Here is a 21,138-nt window from a genome sequence, read left to right as displayed (position 1 = left end):
TTCTTTTTATTTTTAAATTTTTCTATAGATGTTTATTCCAAATGTCGGACAAAACAAATGTTGAACAAAAGAAAACACCGTAATTATAAAATATTATAAAAATAATGAATATGAAAAGACCAACGGAATATCTTAAGATTATAGAATGTTAAAAATAAAAAGTCAATTAGAACAGCATTATCCCTAAAATTCACATTGTGGTTTCTTAAATTTTTTGTTTTTAATTTTTTTTGGTCTAACTAAAAAAATAATAATTAAAAAACGTACCAATCGCGGGCCGTCACGTGTCGGTAGAGTCCGCGAACAGTGCAAAAAACCAACAACGATCGATCCTTATCTGAAGCCTTTTGAAACCGGTTTTTATGTTTTCTATGGGGTCCAAGGGTTAAAAACCCCTTTAATATCCTGGGTTGTTGATGATCTTATAGAATGTCATGTTTATTGCTATTTTAGTGGCCTTATAATTTAGTTTCTGAAGTTATGAACACTGTTAATGGCTCATATCTTCGGTTTAATACATTCTTAACCAATCGTGTACCTTTGATATTTCAATTCTTGATCTCAAAATCATAAACCATCTTTCAGAAAAATTCTCCATCTCAAAATCTGAAAGAGGTGAGTTTTAAAAAGAAAAAAATCTGAAAGATGTGGGATTCGGAGGTTTAAAACCATTATGGATTAGCTGACAAGTTTCCACTAATCATTAAAAATTAATGTGTTTCCATTTTATTATGTTGTCAAGAAAAAAACGGTCTCACTTCAAAGTTCAAAGCTGATAAGATTATAAGCAACCCCTAGTTTATTACCATGGAGTTCAAAAGCTATATATTAGTGTATGTAGATAAGAGTATATTAAAAATTTGGAAATCCAACTAATAATATCTCATTTAACATATTATTGGTTGAATTTCGAAAAAAAAGAAGTATATTTTAAATTAATTATATATGCATATACTAATACGTAATTTAAGAAAAAGGTATGTGAGTTGAGAACACAAACAAAATGTTTTATCTACATGAACACTTGTATGAAAGTATATTATTTTATCATTTATGTTGTTTTTACGTCAGAGAAGAATAATTTTTGCCCAAAAAAGAAGAAGAACAGGGTGTTTCATCAATCAACATGCTGTATGTGGTCCAAATCCAAAAGAAATTTCTTACTGATTTGGAAATGAGATTTGACTTTGGCTAACATATATTGGTCTACAAGCAGGTCCACGTACTTATTAAACAGAGAATCCAAGGTATCATGCCTAGCCACTAACAGTCTAACGCCTCACAGAACTCTACCAAGAAACCCTCACCTCGCCGATATAAAAAAAAACAGAAGATAAAGCCAGAGGTATTAACTACCTCCAATAATATAGGCAACACAATGTCAAAGATACTATAAATATTACATTTTGCAATTTAAGTATTAAAACCAATAAATAGACAGCCATACATCTGTTGATTTTGTATGAAATACAGAAAGAAAGAAAGAAAGCTACGTTACGTGATGATGTGCATAAATAAAGAAAGAAAGCTACGTTACTAACTCTCTGACGTGGATTTCATTTCAAAACTAAACCTACCAGTTTCAGTTTCAGAGGAAGACAATGACTAGTTCCGATCAATCTCTGTCGCACAATGTCTTTGTCTACGGCAGTTTCCAAGAACCACCCGTCGTCAGTTTGATCCTCGAATGCAATCCGGTCGCCGTCTCCGCTCAGCTCCACGGCTTGTACGTCTCTCTTCTTCTTTTTTTTTGCTCTAAGATTTGGTTAAATCTGATTTCTTTTTTGTTTTGTTTTGCAGTCATGTATATAGGCTGAAAGGACGTTTGCATGCATGTATTTCTCCTTCTGAGAATGGACTTGCCAACGGAAAGGTTTTTATTTCGTCTCTGTTGTTCTTACAAGGCTTCAGCTTCTATCTTGAAGTGTTGTCAACATTGTTCTGTTGGTTCTGAAAAAAAAGGTTTGATCTGTTTGGTGCAGATACTAACTGGATTGACAGATGGTCAGCTAGAGAACTTAGATATGATTGAAGGAGATGAATACGTGAGGAAGACTGTCGAAGTTGTGTTAACTGTAAGTATTATCACTTCACTTCTTCGTCGACTAATCTCATAACCATGAGATTTAATTATCCAATTATATAGGAAACTTCCGAGAAGATGAAAGCGGAAACCTATGTATGGGCTAACAAGGATGATCCTGATATGTATGGAGAATGGGATTTCGAGGTTTGATTCATTCCCTCAAGATTTCTCCTTACTACATGTTAGTCTTTTTTTAGCTTAATGGGTTTTGGCGCAAACACTTTGTGTTGATATTTGATTTGGTACTAGGAATGGAAGCGGCTTCACATGGAGAAATTCATAGAGGCAGCCAAGAAATTTATTGAATGGAAGAAGAATCCGGATGGGAGATCAAGGGAAGAGTTTGAGAAATTTGTACATGAAGATCCTCTGGTGGCCTGAAGAATTTATGTGCTTTTGTTTTGTTACCCATTAAGATGTGTGTTGAAATCACTCTCTTTATCAAATATCTTTTACTGCAAGTAAGAGCTTTAGAGCACGTTTATCGGCATGTCTTAGCCGCGCCCCTTAGGATAATTAATTAAAAAAAATTATGAAAGATGGAATTAAAACGAAGGCACGTCCTCTAATTAAGCCCACGAATTCACGCCTCTTAGGGCGACGTGGCACTTCGCTATTGGAGAGAAGAACGGTGGGGTCGAGATTCTTTCTTTCTTTTTTTCCTTTCTCTTTTCGGCTCCTCTCCTCCTCGACAACAACGGCGATTTCGAAAGCCGTCTTGGTGGATCTCGTCGACGTCTCTGTTGGTTTCTATCGTCGACGGTCGATCTCGTCGACATCTCTATCGGTTATTCTCTCCCCCTCGGTGGTTCGTCATGGAAGGAAACAACCAATTCTCTCCCTGTCGGTGGATCTCGTCGAAGTAACCGGCGATTTCTCTCCCTCTGGGTGGATCTCGTCGAAGGAAACGGCGATTGGTCTCCCTATTGGTGACTCTCATCGAGGAAGGAAGACGGTGACCTCTTAATCGGTGGTTGTCTTCGAAGAAGCAAAACGGCTCTGTCTCTCTCGTGGTGACTCTCTGAGACGAAGACAAACGGCGATTGTTTCTGAAGGGAATCGAAAGGTAAAGCGTCTCTTTGCTTATTTCAACTATGCTTGTCTTTGATTCTTGTTCATGAACCGTAAGAAATGGAAAAACTCTAATATTTTTAATTTGTTTTCTGTCTTTGTGTCGTTACATGGATGGATCAAGAGGCATGATCCTGGCATGATCCAGGATTGATAAAGAGCCGTGAAGTGGGCACAATGTTCATGCTGCCACAATTGTAAAGGTAAATCCTTTCTCATTGATCTTTGTTATTGGATAAATCCTTGCAATGATTTTAGAACTGGATAAAACCTCTGTCTTAGCTCGGTAATTGCCGGATCGGATCTAGTAAGCAATGAATTTAGAACTGGATGAAGCAATGTTTATTTGGTCAATGATGTTTCGAATGGACGGTAACCAGTTTAGTCAAGTTTGAAATGAAACTGAATTGTTTTTTTGTGTTAGGTTAGGTAATAAATGGAGTGGTTATTGTGAGATAATGGTTAGCTTAGGTAATAAATACGATATTGTTATGTGATGAATGGTTGTAGTTATATGTCAACTCGTTTATGGTTGGGTGTCTGTGATCAATGCTTAAGCTTTCTCTTCTTTTCGTTATCTCTTACTTCTCACCTTTGTTCTTTTCTTTATCAACGTCCTTGTTGAAAACGAGTTCAAAACGTTTTTTCTTCCTCAGCTTTATTCTTTTCTGTCTCTCATCCTTGAGCTTCCTTTGGATATGGATTCCAATCCATCTACCCACAGCTCTAAATTTGTTGAACTACTAAATAGTCAACAAAGTATCTCCTTCGGTAACTATGAAGATAGTCACGAATTCTCTTCATCACAACCTTTCTCTTCATCACAACCTTTCTCTCTTCACACTCAAGGAACCGAAGATGGTGGCGAGACAGCTTCAGATCGTAGAGAGCGAAGGAAGTGGACGCCGCCTGATGATATCTTGCTGATCAGCTCGTGGTTAAACACGAGCAAAGATCTTGTGGTTGGGAACGAACAAAAATGTGGAACATTTTGGAAAAGAGTTGCCGCATACTTTGCGGCAAGTCCTCAGGTTGCTGGCTGCGAAGAGAGACAGTCTGCCCATTGCAAGCAGCGTTGGCACAGGATCAATGACGTTGTCTCCAAGTTATGTGGTGCGTATGCAGCTGCTACCAGAGAGAAAGCTAGCGGCCAGAACGAGAATGATGTTGTGAAACATGCTCATTCAATATTCTACAACAACTACAAGAAGAAATTTACTATGGAACACGCTTGGAATGAACTACGCAACGACCAGAAGTGGTCCGCCCTTATGACTGCTAAAAAGGATGTAAGCTCGAAGAAGAGGAAGTGTGAGGATGGAGCTGATTCAGAGACCTCTCAAGCTACAGAGAACAAGCGTCCCGCGGGTGTGAAGGCCTCAAAGGCAAGTGGTAAGAAGAAGGTGGTAGACGAGAAAATTGTGGATGAGTTTGAGACAATGTGGACGATCAAACAGCGGGATTTGGCCGCTAAAGAGAAGCTGTCTAAGATGAAAATGCTTCAAAGTCTTTTAGGAAAAAATGAACCTCTTGCTGACTATGAAGAATCACTCAAGATTAAGCTCATAAATGACTTGTTCTAAATTAGGTTGGTTGTTTTGTTTCATGTTTAGGTTGCTTGTTCTTGTCTGTTCTTGTTGTGATGCAGCTTCTTGTAGTGTTCTTGTTCTGATTTTTATAAAATGTTTTTGTTCTTGTATGTTTAAACCCTTCTTGTTCTTGTGATGCAGAGTGGAGTGCTCGCGTGATGAAGAGTGGAGTTCAGGTCTTGTCGTCGAGTCTCTTGTACTCTTCTGTCACGAGAGTGGATAGTGTCACGAGTGTTCTTCTGTTGTGTCACGAGTCTAGTTATGTTGTGTCTGTGTAACTCAAGTCTTGTATGTTGTTTTGTTTGTCACGAGTTGTGTCTTGTAGTGTTGTGTCTTGTCAAATGTTGTAAGTCTTGTTGTGTTGTGTCACAAGTCTTGTAGTGTGGTGCCATGAGTCGAGTCTTGTGTTATATAAGACATTAGCTTCTGCAAACGTTTTCTTTCACAAACTCATCTCTCCTTCTCATTGTCACAAAGATCATCTCTCCTTCTTAACAAACAAATCAATTCATCTCCTTTCATTTGATCACCTAATTCTTAACAAACAAAACAAACACAATAAAGGCCGGTTCTCTCCAAGTTCGAACAAACACATCTCCTTTCATTTGATCATCTCATTAGATCATCTCATTTGATCAAGTATTCTCACGGACCAAATAGTCAACAAAGGCTGGTTCTCTCCAAGTTCGAACAAACCAAACCAGGACCATCACTTTACTTGGTAAGCCATCATCAAATTCTATATAAATTCATATCATCAACATTATAGAATTATATAATATAAAAATCTATATAATATAAAAACTATAGAAATTCTATATAATACAAGATCCTCAAATATTCTAATGTTCGTCTATTTTGTTTCAAGATTCTCAAACATCTCATGGCGTCTTCTTCTCATAACGATTCTGAGGATTCGTTGGATGAAAGTTTCGATCAATATTTTGATCAATATTTTGATCAAACATTTGAGAATCTGGTCAATGCTCATGGTGATCAAGAAAACGCTAGAAAGACGAGGAAAAAAAGAGTTTTTATCGAACGAAATCGCGAAGAAGGTCATCTCCGGTTATGGAATGATTATTTCAGTGACACTCCAACATATCCAGAAAATCTATTCCGATGACGATTTAGAATGAACAAGCCATTGTTCATGCGTATTGTTGACCGCCTCTCCAATGAAGTTCAATTCTTTCGTCAAACACAAGACGTTACCGGACGGCTTGGTCTCTCATACTCCATAATATGATAGTAGAAAACGAACGAGATCAACACACTCAATAAGAGGTTTCAGATTTCCAACAAGGAGAAGGTAGCGGAAGTTCACATGTCGATCTCACATATTCAACAGATACCCCTACAAATATCGCCAATCAGATGGGTGTTCGAATAAGAATTCGTGATAAACAAACGCATCAACAACTGAAACGTGATCTGGTTGAACATATATGGCGTAAATTTGGACGTGATCAAGACAACAACTGAAGTATAATGCCGCTTTCAAATTATTATCGTTTATTAATGTTATCTTTATTTTCATGTTTTATGTTTTTATCTTAAAATCTATGTTTAAAATGTTATATGGGACTTTGTTTTATTTAATAAATAAATTTTATCTTTTAAAAAAAATATTGTTTAAAATTTAGTTTAATATTTTTAATTGTTAAGAACCTTAATTAAAATACTACCAATAAACCACTATAATTAAGTGTATCTTAATAATGTTTCTTAGCTTAACGATAATCATTAAAAATTCATTAAGATGACTTTGATAGTGTCATCGCAACTTTTGAGATGACTTTGATAGGTCAACACAACCCTCCAATTATTTTGGCAAACCATTAAAACAGTCTATATACAATACGGCAAGATGTTTGACTTTTTGTATATTTATACTATTAGATTAATCTTCAAACTTTTTTTTGGCATCCGATTAAACTTCAATTTTTTTGTGTATAATTTTCAAACTAGTATCTTTTGTTGGATTTTCTTGGTAACCCACTAGTATTAATTTTTTGCATAAAACAAGGAAAAAGAGGAAGGTGTTGTAAACGAAGTGTTGGGGAAATACTTCTGTTATTATTACTATCGACCAGAAGGTTCATATATATACAAGGTATTAGACCGTCATAAGGTCATATTTATCCTAACAAGATAAGGATAAGGATAAACACTATGTTACAGATATACATGGAATATATACTAGATAAACACATAGTCTCTGATTGTCTTTATCATGTCTCGGATTGGGCCTGCAGTACGGGCTGGTCCATGGTCGATCATCATTTGGTTTATAACACTCCCCTTTGATCGACACATCCGGTACAGGTTCGTTGCATGCTTAATGTTGCCTCATTAAAAGCTCTCCTGAAAAACCCCAAAACCAATGTGGCAAAATAGGAAACCAAGGACAGGAAAAAGAGTACAACACATGAACTTCCCCAGATGAATGCATCACTGTAGTAGACGCATTCCCATCTGGTATCCGAGTCTTCTTGAAAGTTGAAGTTGTCTATGACTTGGTGAAGATGATCAGCTGGATTCTCCTTGAATGAACTTGTAAGTCTTGGATGAACTGATGGTGCTTCAAACGGTGCTCGGATGGACTTTATAATCTGCAATAAAACTTTACTTGCAGGTCCTTTTTCATGTCCCACGGATTCTCTTTGGTTATATGGCTTTCCCAAAACGTGGACATTCAATATATATTGAGTCATAGACCCAGAACACATACGAACAACTTTACTTCATATCTTTCGTTCATTCGGACTTATATCTCTTCGTATGTGCAATGGCTTTATCCATTGTAACCAATCATTCTTTATTTTCTTTTGTCGATCCATGTTGAGCTATAGACCTTGTCTATATTCGTTCATAATCATGAGTGTCTAAGGTCATACCATCAATAATTATTTGCTGCAATGAAACTCATCACACAATGAATTCGCAGTCATACACTCATGTCCTTTGTACATGGTTATCGATCTTTTCTTGCTTTAGCAATGCTTATAATCATTAAGCCACGACCAGACATCCTTCTGGTCACTATCCTGGTTTATGGTTCTCACTTAGGCGTGCTGACACACACACACACGGCTATGATTTTTCTACAGACTTTCCATATGTAAAACATAGCCTGTTTAATCAATCGATAACTTGTATCATTGAACCTTTGAACCATTAAACTTTTTTCTCTCAGTTGGTCTTTATTATGATCACAAGGAATTATAATATTTTCTGTATGGACTGACTGTACTAAATAAATACTTAGTCTTTCATATTACTTACAGCTGCTGTATATTACAATCCATAAACAACTTAGGAACAAAGCTTGTTCTATGAGAATTTCTTTCTCATATTTCTATGGTACGTTGATATCTTTATCCAGTGATCCATTTGCTGCTTACTACACCATTATTTCTTTAGTAAATATCCAGACAAAATAAACTTGATTTTCTGTAGTAGCATCCACCATATAGGAGCATATCTCTTTATATAATGTTTCTTGGTCCTTGTGAGTATCCTTGTGTAATCAAGCTATACTTGAACGTTATTTAGAAGAACATGGACACACTATACCATGTGGTCATGTCCTTTAATCTCACGAAATTTCTTATCTCACAAGATTCATTCACTGGTTTCTTTCTTAGATGGCTTTTCTGTATGTACATGGTTACTACGCCCATCTGTCTTATAATTACTTTGAATTCTTTGAACACCCCACGTCCCTATATAGGTTTTATGAGTACTCTATGTGAGTTCATGATCCTCAGGTTATATCCTTCAAATCCCAAGTACTACAATCTTTTATGAGCTCTTATGTATGTAAATACATCTTTGGCGTTAACACTCTTTATCTTTAGTTTCATACTGTTCCAGACATGATCTAATTAGATTTTGAGATCTTATTATCCAAGACCTTTATACCTTGCAGTTTGCGTCCCAAACTACATGGTCTGGTACCTTAGATGTGTGGTTGCGCAACCTTATTTCTCTGTCTGAACTGGTTTCTCTTATGAACTCGAATTTTTACGATTCTGAGCACCTTTCATTACTTTCCGAGGTTCCTTATTATTTGGAACTTATTTGTCTATCTCTAATAGACATTGTAGCAACTTGATTGTGTCTCTTAGACATCAAATTCGTGGTGCTTAAGCTGGTATGACATAGTCATTTTTTCTTTTCGGGTCAGTGTGTCTGGCATATATTTCTGCTAGCTTTTATATCTTTTGATCATATTCTTTTAGAACGTCTAGATCATAATCTTTGGTCTGAGGATCTTGCCAAGACAACTATGGTTGATACCATTATATTTCTCTTTTACTCTTTACTCTTTATCAGCCTGATAACTTTCTCCTTTCAAAGTTGGATAATCAGATTACTATCTTTTGTAATCTGTGTTCTTGGCCACTTGATTAAATCATCCATGTTTGGCACAAGATACATTATAGTTTCGTGGAGGAAGTCTTATTTATCTAATATATATTCTCAATCCTCATCTGAGGTTCCATCTTAAATGGCACACATATATGTGGTGGAATATTCGTATTTTCTTAAGATGGTTTGTGTATATGTCTGGTTTATGACCCTTAATCATTCAGAGGTGGGAATGTCTATGCTTACATGTATGGCCTGATGTAAATCAATATTTATATACATAATGTCCTTAAGCTTTAGGCTGGACGTGGGTGATGTACCATTAGTGAGAGCTTTAAAGCTTTCCAGCCGTGTATATTATGGTTGTAAACCATGGAATCCGAATTTATGATATGATCATGGACTGTGGGTTTTAGTCCTCTCTCCCCCTCATGAACATACTCATAATTTCGTAGTGCTTAGGACAGTGGAGCCTTAATTATTTTAGTGATTTTCCCTTTTGTGTACTTATAACACATTGTGAGATTTTATGGGATCACTTTTGTGCCTTAATTAATTTTTCATCATGTTTTGGATCAAGATGGCTAATCTGGTCATGCCATAAGTGTTTATTTCGTGGTGAACCATACTGGTTACCATGGCTTTATGCCTCTTTCATACTGATCCTTAGCATAGAATAAATCAGTAGAAAATATGGGTATAGGCATTCATAATGCTTTTAGGCGATTTTTCAAAAATCTGAAAGGAATCGTATTTTCTTTGCTCACTGGTTCAATGTAGAAAACATTGAAATTTTTTTTTCTTTATAACTCAATGGGTCTGAATAATGTCGTGTCTTTTGCCATTGTCAGTACCAATTAATTGATTTCAAGTGATTGTAGGAAGGTAAAGTTGAACCTATACAATCAAGATGAAGTTAAATCTATGCGAGAAATCAATCTATCAGTGAACTGACTCATTAGTCTACACCCAACAATTGATTTTATGTGATTGCAGGAAGGTAAAGTTAAACCTATACAATCAAGGTAAAGTTAAACCATGCATGAAATCAACTATCAGTGGACTGATTATCCTTTTATTAAGGTTTTATTTGTTATTTAATCAAGAATCATCAAGCAAGACCAAGCAAGATAATATATAAAAACAAAATCGTTTTTATTATTTCAATAACATAAATGAATAACAAATAAATCAAATCAGATATGAAAACATAAAATCAGAATGTCGGAAAATTATTCAATGTATAATCCGACCTCATGGTCCATGAGTGTCCACTCGGAATCCTCCTCAGATCTCTTCTTATCAAATGTGGCTTTATTAGCTTCAGGGATTTTCATCTCACTGTCTAGTACTTCATAATATATCTCCATGATGTCATTAAACCGTCTGATGTTATCCATCCTTTTCTGCTTCTTTTGCTCAATGTCTAATAAATATGAGAACAAGTCATAATAGGTGGTGAAACCTTTGGCCTGATGTGATAACAACACTTCCTCTGAATGGAATGTGTCACGAGTTTTGTTTAACAAATCCTCGTTTGTTACCAATTCACCACATAGTCTAAGACTATAGGTGATTCTCATAAGATCAGAGTGATAATTGTCCACGGATTCATAATCCTGGAACCTTAGAGCTTCCCATTTTTTCTTGGATTCGTGCAACAATGGCTCACAGAATCTAGAATTCAAAAATGACCAGAGATTATGAGGATCATTAACATATCCAAACTCGTCTCTTAGGTCCTCACAGAGATGGTGTCGCATAATCATTATGGCTCTGTGTCTTTCACACGCAAGGGTGTCATTGCCATACTTGATGCACTTCCCAAGTCCTCTAGACTTCAAGACGGCTGAAGTGTTTATAGCCCAATCAAGATAATTATCTCCAGAGAGATCAAGGGCTTTGTAATCTGAGGGTATGAAACTCGACATCTGAAATCATTATTCAAAACAGGTCTTAATCAAGTAATCTTTTTGAAATTTTTCATGCTTCATATCAATGCCACACACGGACCAAAAGAAATTTTTTTTCTAAATGATGCATTTTCTTAAAACCATACGGTTTAAAGTGTGGATCAATGTATTTTTCAGATTTAAGGTCCTCTTATTTCAAACACAAGGTTTCAAGGCCTTTAGGGATTCTATCTTAGATGATCAGGAAAATGTTCCATATTTTCTTCATCCCATTGGATCGGATCATTTAGTGTAATGATTTTTTTTTTTTCAGTTCAGATCAGATTTCTTGAAAACTATGAATGATCTATATCCCTAACAGTCGAGATTTCATGTTCAGTATGCAATATTAGTATGCAAACAATATGCAATCAAGCAAACCAATTCAATCATGAAATCAGGTTAGGGTTTTCGAAAAATATACCATATATTTATTATTATTATTTTTTTTTTTTCGAAAAATAATCAAATCAGAAATTATTGTGACTTAATAATAAATAAATCAGGAAGATTTGATTTATTCAAGCAATTTATTATATACTTTTCGATTTAAAAATAAATATATTTTCTCAGATATATCTCTGATATTTCGATTTTAAATATTAAAAAAAATATTTTTTTTTTCAATCCTAATCAAGTTCTAGTCGTTATCAATCATCAGGAAAACAAATTTCTCAGACAAGAACAGGAGGTAAAACCTTGGATTAATTTATGAAACCATGATCAGATTTTCAAAAAAAAAAATTATGTAACATGCAGTCCTTAACAGTTCTAGTTGATTCAGATCAGATAATAACATTAAACAGGACAATAATGATAAGTTTAAGAAAGTAACAGTCGGTTTCTTTCAACATATAGCAGTCAGATTTTTTTAAAAAAATTGTTTAATTTTCAATCCTAAACAGTTCTAATGTGAAACTATCATCAGAAAAAGTTTTAAACAATTTTAAAATCAGTTTCAGATTAAGAACAGGTTCAAAACAAGTTTAGGTTCGAGATTTTAAAGAGTTTATGGTTTCTGGTTTTATTTTATTTGCAGAGACATGTTGCTAAATATAGCTACATGGCTGCGGATGGGGGTATTTAATACTTTTATGGGTTTTAGATGAGTTTTCGATGATACCTGAAAACTTTTGATGGGTTGATCGGTCTATCAGTTAGAGATCTTCCTGGTTAGCTGATGGATTGCTCGGAATTATTGTTTTTGTTGCTGCTTGTTGGAATAGGAGACTGGTATATGGTTGAGAGAGATTTTGGTTTCTGGAACAAATTTTCCGCCTGTATTGTAGCTGAGTGTGAGGGCGCGTCCGAACTCCGATTGATGCGGGGTTAGCGGTGTTGGCTTCGTCTCGTCAAGAGCTTTAATTTGGTATCTGGCTCGTCGTCTGGATCCACCGGAGTTGAGGGATAGAGCTCTTTGAAGTTCGTCGGGAATTAGGATTTTTACTGCTCGGATTTATTTCTGGTTTTTTAGGGTTAGGGTTTACGAGAGCAACGTCGTGCTGATAATGTGTTGTAAATGAAGTGTTGGGGAAATACTTCTGTTATTATTACTGTCGACCAGAAGGTCCATATATATACAAGGTATTAGACCGTCATAAGGTCATGTTTATCCTAACAAGATAAGGATAAGGATAAACACTATGTTACAGATATACATGGAATATATACTAGATAAACACATAGTCTCTGGTTGTCTTTATCATGTCCCGGATTGGGCCTGCAGTACGGGCTGGTCCAATGGCCGATCATCATTTGGTTTATAACAGAAGAAAATATTAAATATAATCCTTAAGAGTTAAGAATGTAATAAAATGAGCATTTTGTTTTGTACAGATTGGCATCTGATTAATGGTGTTAATCATGCCAATCAGGTCTTAATCCTAAAAAGTCAAACTACTTAGAAAACTATAATTCATTAACTAACTAAAACCCCCATCCTCTCTCTTCATTTCTGTTCTTATCCCTCTCTACCCTCTTACAACAAATCTAATTTCTCTTTATTTTTTTGGTAATAAACTCTATAAAACAAGCGAGACATAAGTAAAGAAGACATTTCAAGAGCCATTTTTAGATAAAACAAACTACTTACTCCGTGATTGAGTCAAGATTTGGATTCAACTCTTTCAGCTGGACCTCCGCTAAAGCAGACATTTCAAGAGCCCCTTTTAGATCACATGCTTCGTTTAGATTATTATCCATCATTATTGCTTGAAGCTTATACGGATCAACATGATCTTTCTGAATTCGGCAATGAAGAATGATAAATTTTAAATTCTGTAATTTTTTTACTGATTAAAATTGTTTATTTTTACTGATTTATCTTTCTGAATTCTGCAATGACTTCAAGGACGATTTGAAGCTAAGATGGTGTAAAGCGTTAATTTTGAATTTGGTTCCTTGGCAAATTGTTTTTTTAATAAAAAATATTTTTGATTAAAATTGTTTTTAATAAATCTTGGTTTGGTTTAGTTGGTTTAAAATTATATGGTTATATAATAAATCATTAAAATATGGTTTACGGGTGATTAAATTTTGAATTATCGGTTCGGGGAGAAATAATTTTAAAATTGTTAATTCGTGGAGATATACGTTTATAATTTTTAAATCATGAAAATTTGGCACAAGATCATAGTTCGGTGGAGATCTGATGCTATATGTTAATTTTCGTGAGGAAATAGATGATCGACCGTTTTCATATGTTAAACATCATCAACTCAATTATTGAGATGAAAATCGAATCAAAATCCGATAAGTTAATGTCTTGCATCAAGGCGACTCTTACTATTAGGTTGATTAACTATTCTTCTTATTGATCAACAAAATATATAGTCACCGGAACATACTGGTGTTCAATCTGATAAAACCAAACCAAAATAGAGAAACTAGTTTGGATTTGGTAATACCGTATAAATAAACTATGTTTATTTTCCATCTAATGGTGAATCTATCTTCTTCTCTTTTACTAAAAATTCAAACAACAAAAAAGTAGATTGTAAATAGGTTAATTAGCTCAATATACAAAATGTTGGAAGAAATTAGGTGATCGTGCAATTTTTTTATTAATTTGTGAATCATGTTGCGCATGGATGGAAAAATACAAAACTAACCCTATACAAAAAATAGACACGCCGAAGAAGTACCTGTAACCGGGTATGGGAGTATGACATAATCATTTTTCAGATACTTGTTAGGATATTGTCTTGAGTAATATAAAAATGAATTCTTTTATCGAAAATTATATTGACAATTGGGCCAACGTCTCAGAGAAAAGGAATTGTGAATTTGGACATTTGAAGATAATCAGAACCACACATCATTATGCGCAATGTCCCATTAGTGATATAAACATATGGATGGATATTCGCCACAAGAAATTACACTGCTACGATTACAACATAGGTTTAAACTGAAAATACTAGTTTTTAATAATGTAAACAACAATTGAAGTTAATCCTGAACATATGATTAGGTTGTTTTACTAGTAAATATCAATGTTCGAAAACGCAGATCAGGAGACCGATTAACGGCGTTGACGCGTTCACCATTGGATGGCCATGGCGATCTGGCCATCCTCGGGCAAAAAATCGGGTTCATCATTTTGTGTTTGATTTTGAATGACTAAAATTGTAAGAATATGGTAGATCTACTCATTTAACTATAAAACGAAGAGGATAATGCAAAAAATCAATGGAATATGATGAAAATATGTATCGGTGGCCATGGAGTTGCAGAAAAAAAAAGAGAAAGATCTAAGGAAGATGATAAGTAAATTATGATATTGCCACCCGTTTAAAAAAAAACCAGAAAATGCATTGTATCCGGTTTTTTAATTTATGACCGGTTATATGTGGTTGACTAGATTATTGAACATGTGAAATAGGTTTCATACTTTATCCGGATAAATAAAAAGTAATTTGGTAAAAATGAAAACTACATAGCAATATTTTTTATAGTTGAAAACTGAAAATTAAAAACTTAAAATTCTCAATAATTACTAACATGAGCGTGGAAGAAATTAGCGCGATTCCGAACATGATTGAAAACCCAAAGCTACAAGAGATTAACTTGCAAAAGCATTTCATTGCTAGTGGTGGAGTCTGATTCATTTTTCGGTTTGTTTGATGTTGTTTTTATACTGCTTACATAAGTCTTTTATTCAACTTGTTTTAGATCTAGCTTTGTGTGCTAGGATGGGGAAGAAAGGAGTTACTTTTTGCAGCCGTTTTCATGGAAGAAACAACCGAAAAAGAAACAAATATCTGGATATTCAACAATTTAATACAAATAGCTGGATATTCAATCATATATAAGCATTATTATTTAAAGAACTAGAAAAACAACCAAATAAAGAAAAAAATATTTGGATATTCAACAATTTAATACAAATAGTTTAGTCACACATATATAAGCATTATTATTTAAAGAACTAGATAAATCATATATAAGCATTTCAAATGTGTTAGTTTCAAATGAAACCGATAATAATTGCATTTTACATAGATGATCTGACTTTTTATGTTGATAGCTAGAAAATGGTAATTGTACAAAAAAAATTAAAAATAATCAAAAATAATATTAATTGACTAAAAAAAATTTGAAGTTGTTAATGATATAAGCTAAACCCTTTGAAAAAAGAGAAGCTAAACCCTAAACACTAAATCCTAAATCCTAGGGTTAAAAATAAACCCTAAAACTCTAGACCCTAAATTCTAAACCTTAAACCCTATGAATTAGAGTAAACCCTAGGATTTAGGGTTAACCCTAGAGCTCAGTGTTAACCCTAGGTCTCAGTGTTAATCCTAGGGCTTAGAGTTAACCCTAGGATTTAGAGCTAACCATAGAATTTATGGTTAACCCTTAGGTTTATGATTAACTTAACCATGATATTAAGTTAGCGAACACCGTCATCAAAACAGTATAAACTAGTTATAGATGGTAAAACAACATCAAAATTAGTAATCACTATACCCTAAACCCCTAACATCCCTAAACCGAAATATCATAGGTTTAAACTATGTTAAGTATTTAAACAATTAAACATAAATTATAAACACCCCTTAACCATTGGGTTAAAGTTCATCACACCTACTACAAAACAATATACACTATTCATACATACTAAATATAAATAGATAATTGTAAAACCAACATCAAAATTATTAATCACTATACCCTAAACCCTACATCCCTAAACCCAAATATCATAGGTGTTAAGTATGATAAGTATGTAAACACTTAATCATAACATGATAAGTTACTTTGTAACCGGATATATTTATAAGATTCGATAATTTTTTAAATTATTTATCAATTTTTTTTATACTTTATCTGGATACATTTTAATAAAATGTATTCCAGAGAAGTTCACAATTATATATCAATGATTTTTTTTTGTAAATTTTATATATTAATTGATTAATAGTACCAGATATATGGTGACAAATCTGATTAAATATATATAAAATGGGTAGGTATTCATCTTGTAGATATATATACTTACTCGTGTGACATATTACATTTTTAAATTAGTAGTATTCAAGAGATATATGTTAAATATCCAAGTATTTATTCCTCTATCCGGTTGTTTCGTCCATGAACACTACAATGCTCTGTCTTCATCGCCTTTCTTGGTTTGGTTTCTTAGAGTCATGATTAGTTTGGTTTTGGTGCCAAAACTCTAAAATGCCATCTGTACAATGAGCCTACTCCCTCAGATACGTCTGTCTATGTCTGCATTTATCGAGTTCATCTGCAACCATTTAAAAAAACAGGAAACTCGGTTCCGAGTAAACAGAAAGTTAGATGCTTTATATGAAAAGCTACAAAGAGTTTTCTCTATAATAATGCAATGGCACTTGTTCTTGTACATAAAGATAAGAAAGAAAAAAAATCCAAACTTTGATGAGAAAAACCAAACAAGAATGGAGAATCAAGAATCAAGAATCACAAAGGTGAAATTTTTATGCATTACGACACATAGTTAATAGAACAAAAACCATAAAAGCAATGAGATATGTACTCTAAAGAGAGAGAATCAAACATCTCAGAAGAACCCAGAAAGAGAAACCAAACTAAATCTTTCAAAGCTCAGTGTTTGTTAAATTCAATTCAAAATGGGTTCTTCTACTTCAAAAACCTCTTCTTCAGCTTCTTCTACTTCTCTCTCTTCTTCCCTGGCGACGAAGCTCGCCTCTGACTCCTCTTCTCCGGCGATCCACAAAGCTTTTTATTTTCCGACACCGCTGGTTCACCATCCTCCGGCTAGAAAAGGCGACACTCACCACCTCGTTTCCCTCACTTCCACTTTTTACGGCTCTCTCCTCCTCAAATGCTCCTCCGACCAAGAGACGCCTCCTCGTATCTCAATCGCCGACAAGAACACGACAGATCCGGGCTCACACGAGTGGATTCCACATAAACCTAAGAACTTGAGAATCTTGCTCTCCTGAAAGATCATCACCAGACCCTAGTCAGCAAACGAACAAACAAACAAGAAGTACTTGCTTTCTCTGAGATAAGCAGAACAAAGTTGAGACCTTTTTCTCTTCAACATTGTTGGGTCCGAAAATCTGAATCATATCTTCCCATTCCTATGTCGTTAAACCTTCTCTTACACATTTTAACTGCTGGAACACTCATTGTAATATTTCCAGAAAACTAAAAATAAAATTGCAAAATTCGAACAAATAACCAATTCACATACACGAGTCTGATCTTTCTTCTTGAAAAGGAGGAACCTTTGTTGAAAAAAACAGAGACATCACAACATAATTCTCATTTTAAAAGGAAATGAGAGAAAAGCCCCATTACCTATTGGGATAACTCACAACATAAACCATATCTTTTCCACTGAAGATTCAAGAAACCTGAAATCTGTTTTTCATTGTTCTGATTCTTTTGAAAAAAATCAAACCCCCAAAAACTCAAGTTTTGTTGTCTTCGGGTTTCTCTGGAAACAGAGCAGAGAAGAAACAAAAAGAAAGAGTGGAAAACGCTTCACATCTATTTTCAACTGCTAGAAAGACGCATCACATCTGTTTTTTTCCATCGTGAAGTTTTCCCGTAAGACACCATAGTTACAGACTATCATATAGATGATAAGACCCTTTCAATGTGGATCCAATTTCTCTCAAGCAAATTATTCCTGGCATAAACCGAATTAAGATATATCTGCTTAAAACGCAATATAAAAGGCCTCTCCCTCCCTCCCTCTCTCAGACTCTCACGACTCCAAAGCAAAAGTTTCCAAGACTCTCTCTCTGACTTTCTCATCTCCCGCCGTGTCACCGTCGTTACGTCACCATCTCCGGCCACGGTCAGTTCTCTCTCTCTTTCCCGTAATCTCTCACTCTTTTGCGGTTAATCGATCGTTGCATTTTTCCTCCGGCCATGGATTCTTCTTCCACGAAACATTTTCTCGTCGTCTAGGGTTTTGCTTTGCATCGTAGAATCATTTTCTTCAACATTTGTAGCTTTTATCTCTTTTCTTGGAGATCACGCACTGATTCTTGGTACAGTTTTCGATTTAACCTCTCTAGACTCTCATTCACGATCTCGTGGGACTAGGATCTCCAGGTTGGTGAAAATGGGAAGGGTGTTCGTGATAGAACTCGAGGGACCCGCCTATACATGCATAGAGTGCCACACACACATCGGAGTCCCCAGTGATATCATCTCTAAAGAGATCGAGGTTTTATAAACTTACATTCATCTTTAACTTGACACTGCATTTTGACATGATGATGTTTTCTTTTCAGGAAGTTTTTGACATCCATGACAATGACATCATATATGACTTCAGTAGACTGTAAGTGAATATATGCTTCCCAGTTGTTTCATGTTCTTGAGAATTTTAACCAATATAAATCCTTGATTTTGGTGGCAGCTTCAATACGTTTCTGGCTAAAAACACGTTCTATTCTGCTTTGCAAAGTATCTTTTGTGTCGGTTGTGCTAATGGCATTTATAACGTAAGAAAAGACCCTCAAGACTCGATTCCACCAAAACAAAGTTCTAAGAAGACTTGTGTGTGTTCATGTTTTTGTGGTTTCTTTCTCACAGATAAGCCAAGTTGATGAGGGTGGTCCGACTACTTACTGGGTTGTGAGGTAATGTGATATTTTTCTTTGTTAAATCATGGTTTCATCAATATATACAAACAACAAACAAGCAAACAAAATGTAGGAAGAGATTCCATGGACCAGAAGGAAGCGATGATGAGGTTTAGGAGGTTCACAAAAAGACAGTTTGAAGTAGAAGTATATGTTTTTGAATTTCATATTCCTTTGTATAGTGTGTGAGTAGTCTCAAGAACAAATCACATATTCCTTTTGGGGTTTTGATGACATTTGAAATTAATGAATTCATCTGCATAGTTTACATGTTTATTATGTTTTCTTATAATTGAATAATTTGATAACTTTTACTTGTAAGTTTTATATTTGACACTCACATCAATGGCGGTTTTGTGCTACTTAATGCATGTGTCATATACTATATCGTAAATAACATTGAATCTTCAAATTCATAAGACGAGCTCAAAGACGGCAAATGCGCATTGATGAACACACCAACGGTAAACACCATAAAAGATTAGTTCTTTCACGGTACGCCATAAAAAAGCATATTTACATCTCTTGAAAAGTACATTATTCATTAAAAAAACACCCAAAAAAAAAAATCGGAACCTCTGAACACTACAAGAAAACAGCGGTATTCTGACGGACATTCCGACGGAAAATGAAATCCTCGGAATATCCCGAGGAATTTCCGAGGAAATTCCGAGGAAACACAAAATTGGGTTTCCTCGGAATTTCCTCGGAATTTCCTCGGAATATACCGACGGAATTCCGAGGGAATATCAATCCGTCGGAATATTCCGAGGAAATTCCGAGGAAAAATAGGTTCCTCGGAAAAAACCGATGAATTCCGAGGAAATATTATAGCCGTTGGAGAGCCGTTGGAGGATTTTACAAAATTCCGAGGAAATTCCGAGGAAATTCCGACGAACTAGCCTTTTCCGTCGGAATTCCGTCGGAATTTCCTCGGTCTGTCGGCAGGATTTAAACTATAAATACAAGCACTCCTCTTCTTCTTCATTCACTCCATATCTTCATCCTCCCTCTTACTTTATTTACACACGAATTTGATTCATAAAAAATATGTCTTCTTCAAATTATTTTCGTTCTTGGATCGATCGACCTCATTTGGATCCGAACACGAGATTGCTTACGGAAGAATACCAACGAGGTATAACCGAATTCATGGGGTTAGTTCACCGACAACCGGAAGAAAAAACAGGTATGTTAAGATGTCCTTGCTCTAATTGTAAAAATAGAAAGGTTATTAAAGAGTGGGATGTTTGGACTCATCTATATTTGAGTGGGTTTACACGAAGTTACAAAATTTGGTATCATCATGGGGAAACTGATTATGAACATGGTAGTACTAGCGAACCTCAGCCAGCGGTTAGATTAGAAGAACCAATTAGAACGGATGTAGATTATGGTGTAGGTACTGAGCAGATGGTAAATGATCATTTTAGAGGGGAAGATTTACCCAATGCAGAAGCTAGGAGATTTTATGATATGTTGGATGCTGGAAAGCAACCATTGTACGAAGGTTGCAGAGATGGTCATTCAGCTTTATCATCTGCTACAAGATTGATGGGCATTAAAACAGATTATAATTTGGCTGAAGACTGTGTGGATGCGATTGCTGATTTTGTAAAAGGTATTCTACCCGAGGATAATGTAGCTCCTGGTTCATACTACGAGGTTCAGAAACTCGTAGCTGGTCTTGGTTTATCGTATCAGGTAATAGATGTATGCAGCGACAACTGCATGATTTATTGGAGGGCGGATGAACAGCGGGTTACATGCAAATTTTGTGGAAAGCCTCGTTATAAAGATACGAGTGGAAGAGTTCCAGTGCCATATAAAAGGATGTGGTATTTACCTTTGACGGAAAGGTTGCAGAGGTTGTATCTGTCTGAACGCACAGCGCAACCAATGAGATGGCATGCGGAGCACTCAACAGATGGTGAGATCAGACATCCTTC

General features: G+C 35.1%; 3 protein-coding genes and 1 long non-coding RNA gene across 4 annotated transcripts; 3 read left to right on the top strand and 1 right to left on the bottom strand.

The window, feature by feature from the left end:
- The first annotated feature begins 1,501 nt into the window (after positions 1-1,501).
- LOC106382158 (protein AIG2 B) lies at positions 1,502-2,547 on the top strand. The gene is made up of 5 exons (XM_013822124.3): positions 1,502-1,726; positions 1,801-1,873; positions 1,983-2,075; positions 2,147-2,230; positions 2,336-2,547. The coding sequence occupies exons 1-5, from the start codon at positions 1,602-1,604 to the stop codon at positions 2,465-2,467; spliced, it is 507 nt and encodes a 168-aa protein (XP_013677578.2). The 5' UTR covers positions 1,502-1,601; the 3' UTR covers positions 2,468-2,547.
- A 1,308-nt stretch (positions 2,548-3,855) lies between these two features.
- Positions 3,856-4,969, top strand: LOC125582476 (glutathione S-transferase T2-like). Its single transcript, XM_048749218.1, has 3 exons — positions 3,856-4,663; positions 4,771-4,822; positions 4,888-4,969. The coding sequence occupies exons 1-3, from the start codon at positions 3,856-3,858 to the stop codon at positions 4,967-4,969; spliced, it is 942 nt and encodes a 313-aa protein (XP_048605175.1).
- Positions 4,970-17,028: 12,059 nt separating this feature from the next.
- Positions 17,029-18,392, bottom strand: LOC125581483. The gene is made up of 2 exons (XR_007319106.1): positions 17,615-18,392; positions 17,029-17,523 (listed from the first exon to the last, which is right to left on the bottom strand). It is a non-coding gene; the product is annotated as an uncharacterized LOC125581483 (long non-coding RNA).
- Positions 18,393-18,617: 225 nt separating this feature from the next.
- Positions 18,618-19,497, top strand: LOC125581482 (protein yippee-like At3g55890). Its single transcript, XM_048746997.1, has 5 exons — positions 18,618-18,768; positions 18,836-18,885; positions 18,964-19,048; positions 19,140-19,186; positions 19,263-19,497. The coding sequence occupies exons 1-5, from the start codon at positions 18,664-18,666 to the stop codon at positions 19,303-19,305; spliced, it is 330 nt and encodes a 109-aa protein (XP_048602954.1). The 5' UTR covers positions 18,618-18,663; the 3' UTR covers positions 19,306-19,497.
- The last annotated feature ends 1,641 nt before the right edge of the window (positions 19,498-21,138 follow it).

This window comes from Brassica napus, chromosome C2, assembly GCF_020379485.1.
Source record: "Brassica napus cultivar Da-Ae chromosome C2, Da-Ae, whole genome shotgun sequence".
NCBI lineage: Eukaryota > Viridiplantae > Streptophyta > Magnoliopsida > Brassicales > Brassicaceae > Brassica > Brassica napus.
This window is presented reverse-complemented; position numbering and strand designations above follow the sequence as displayed.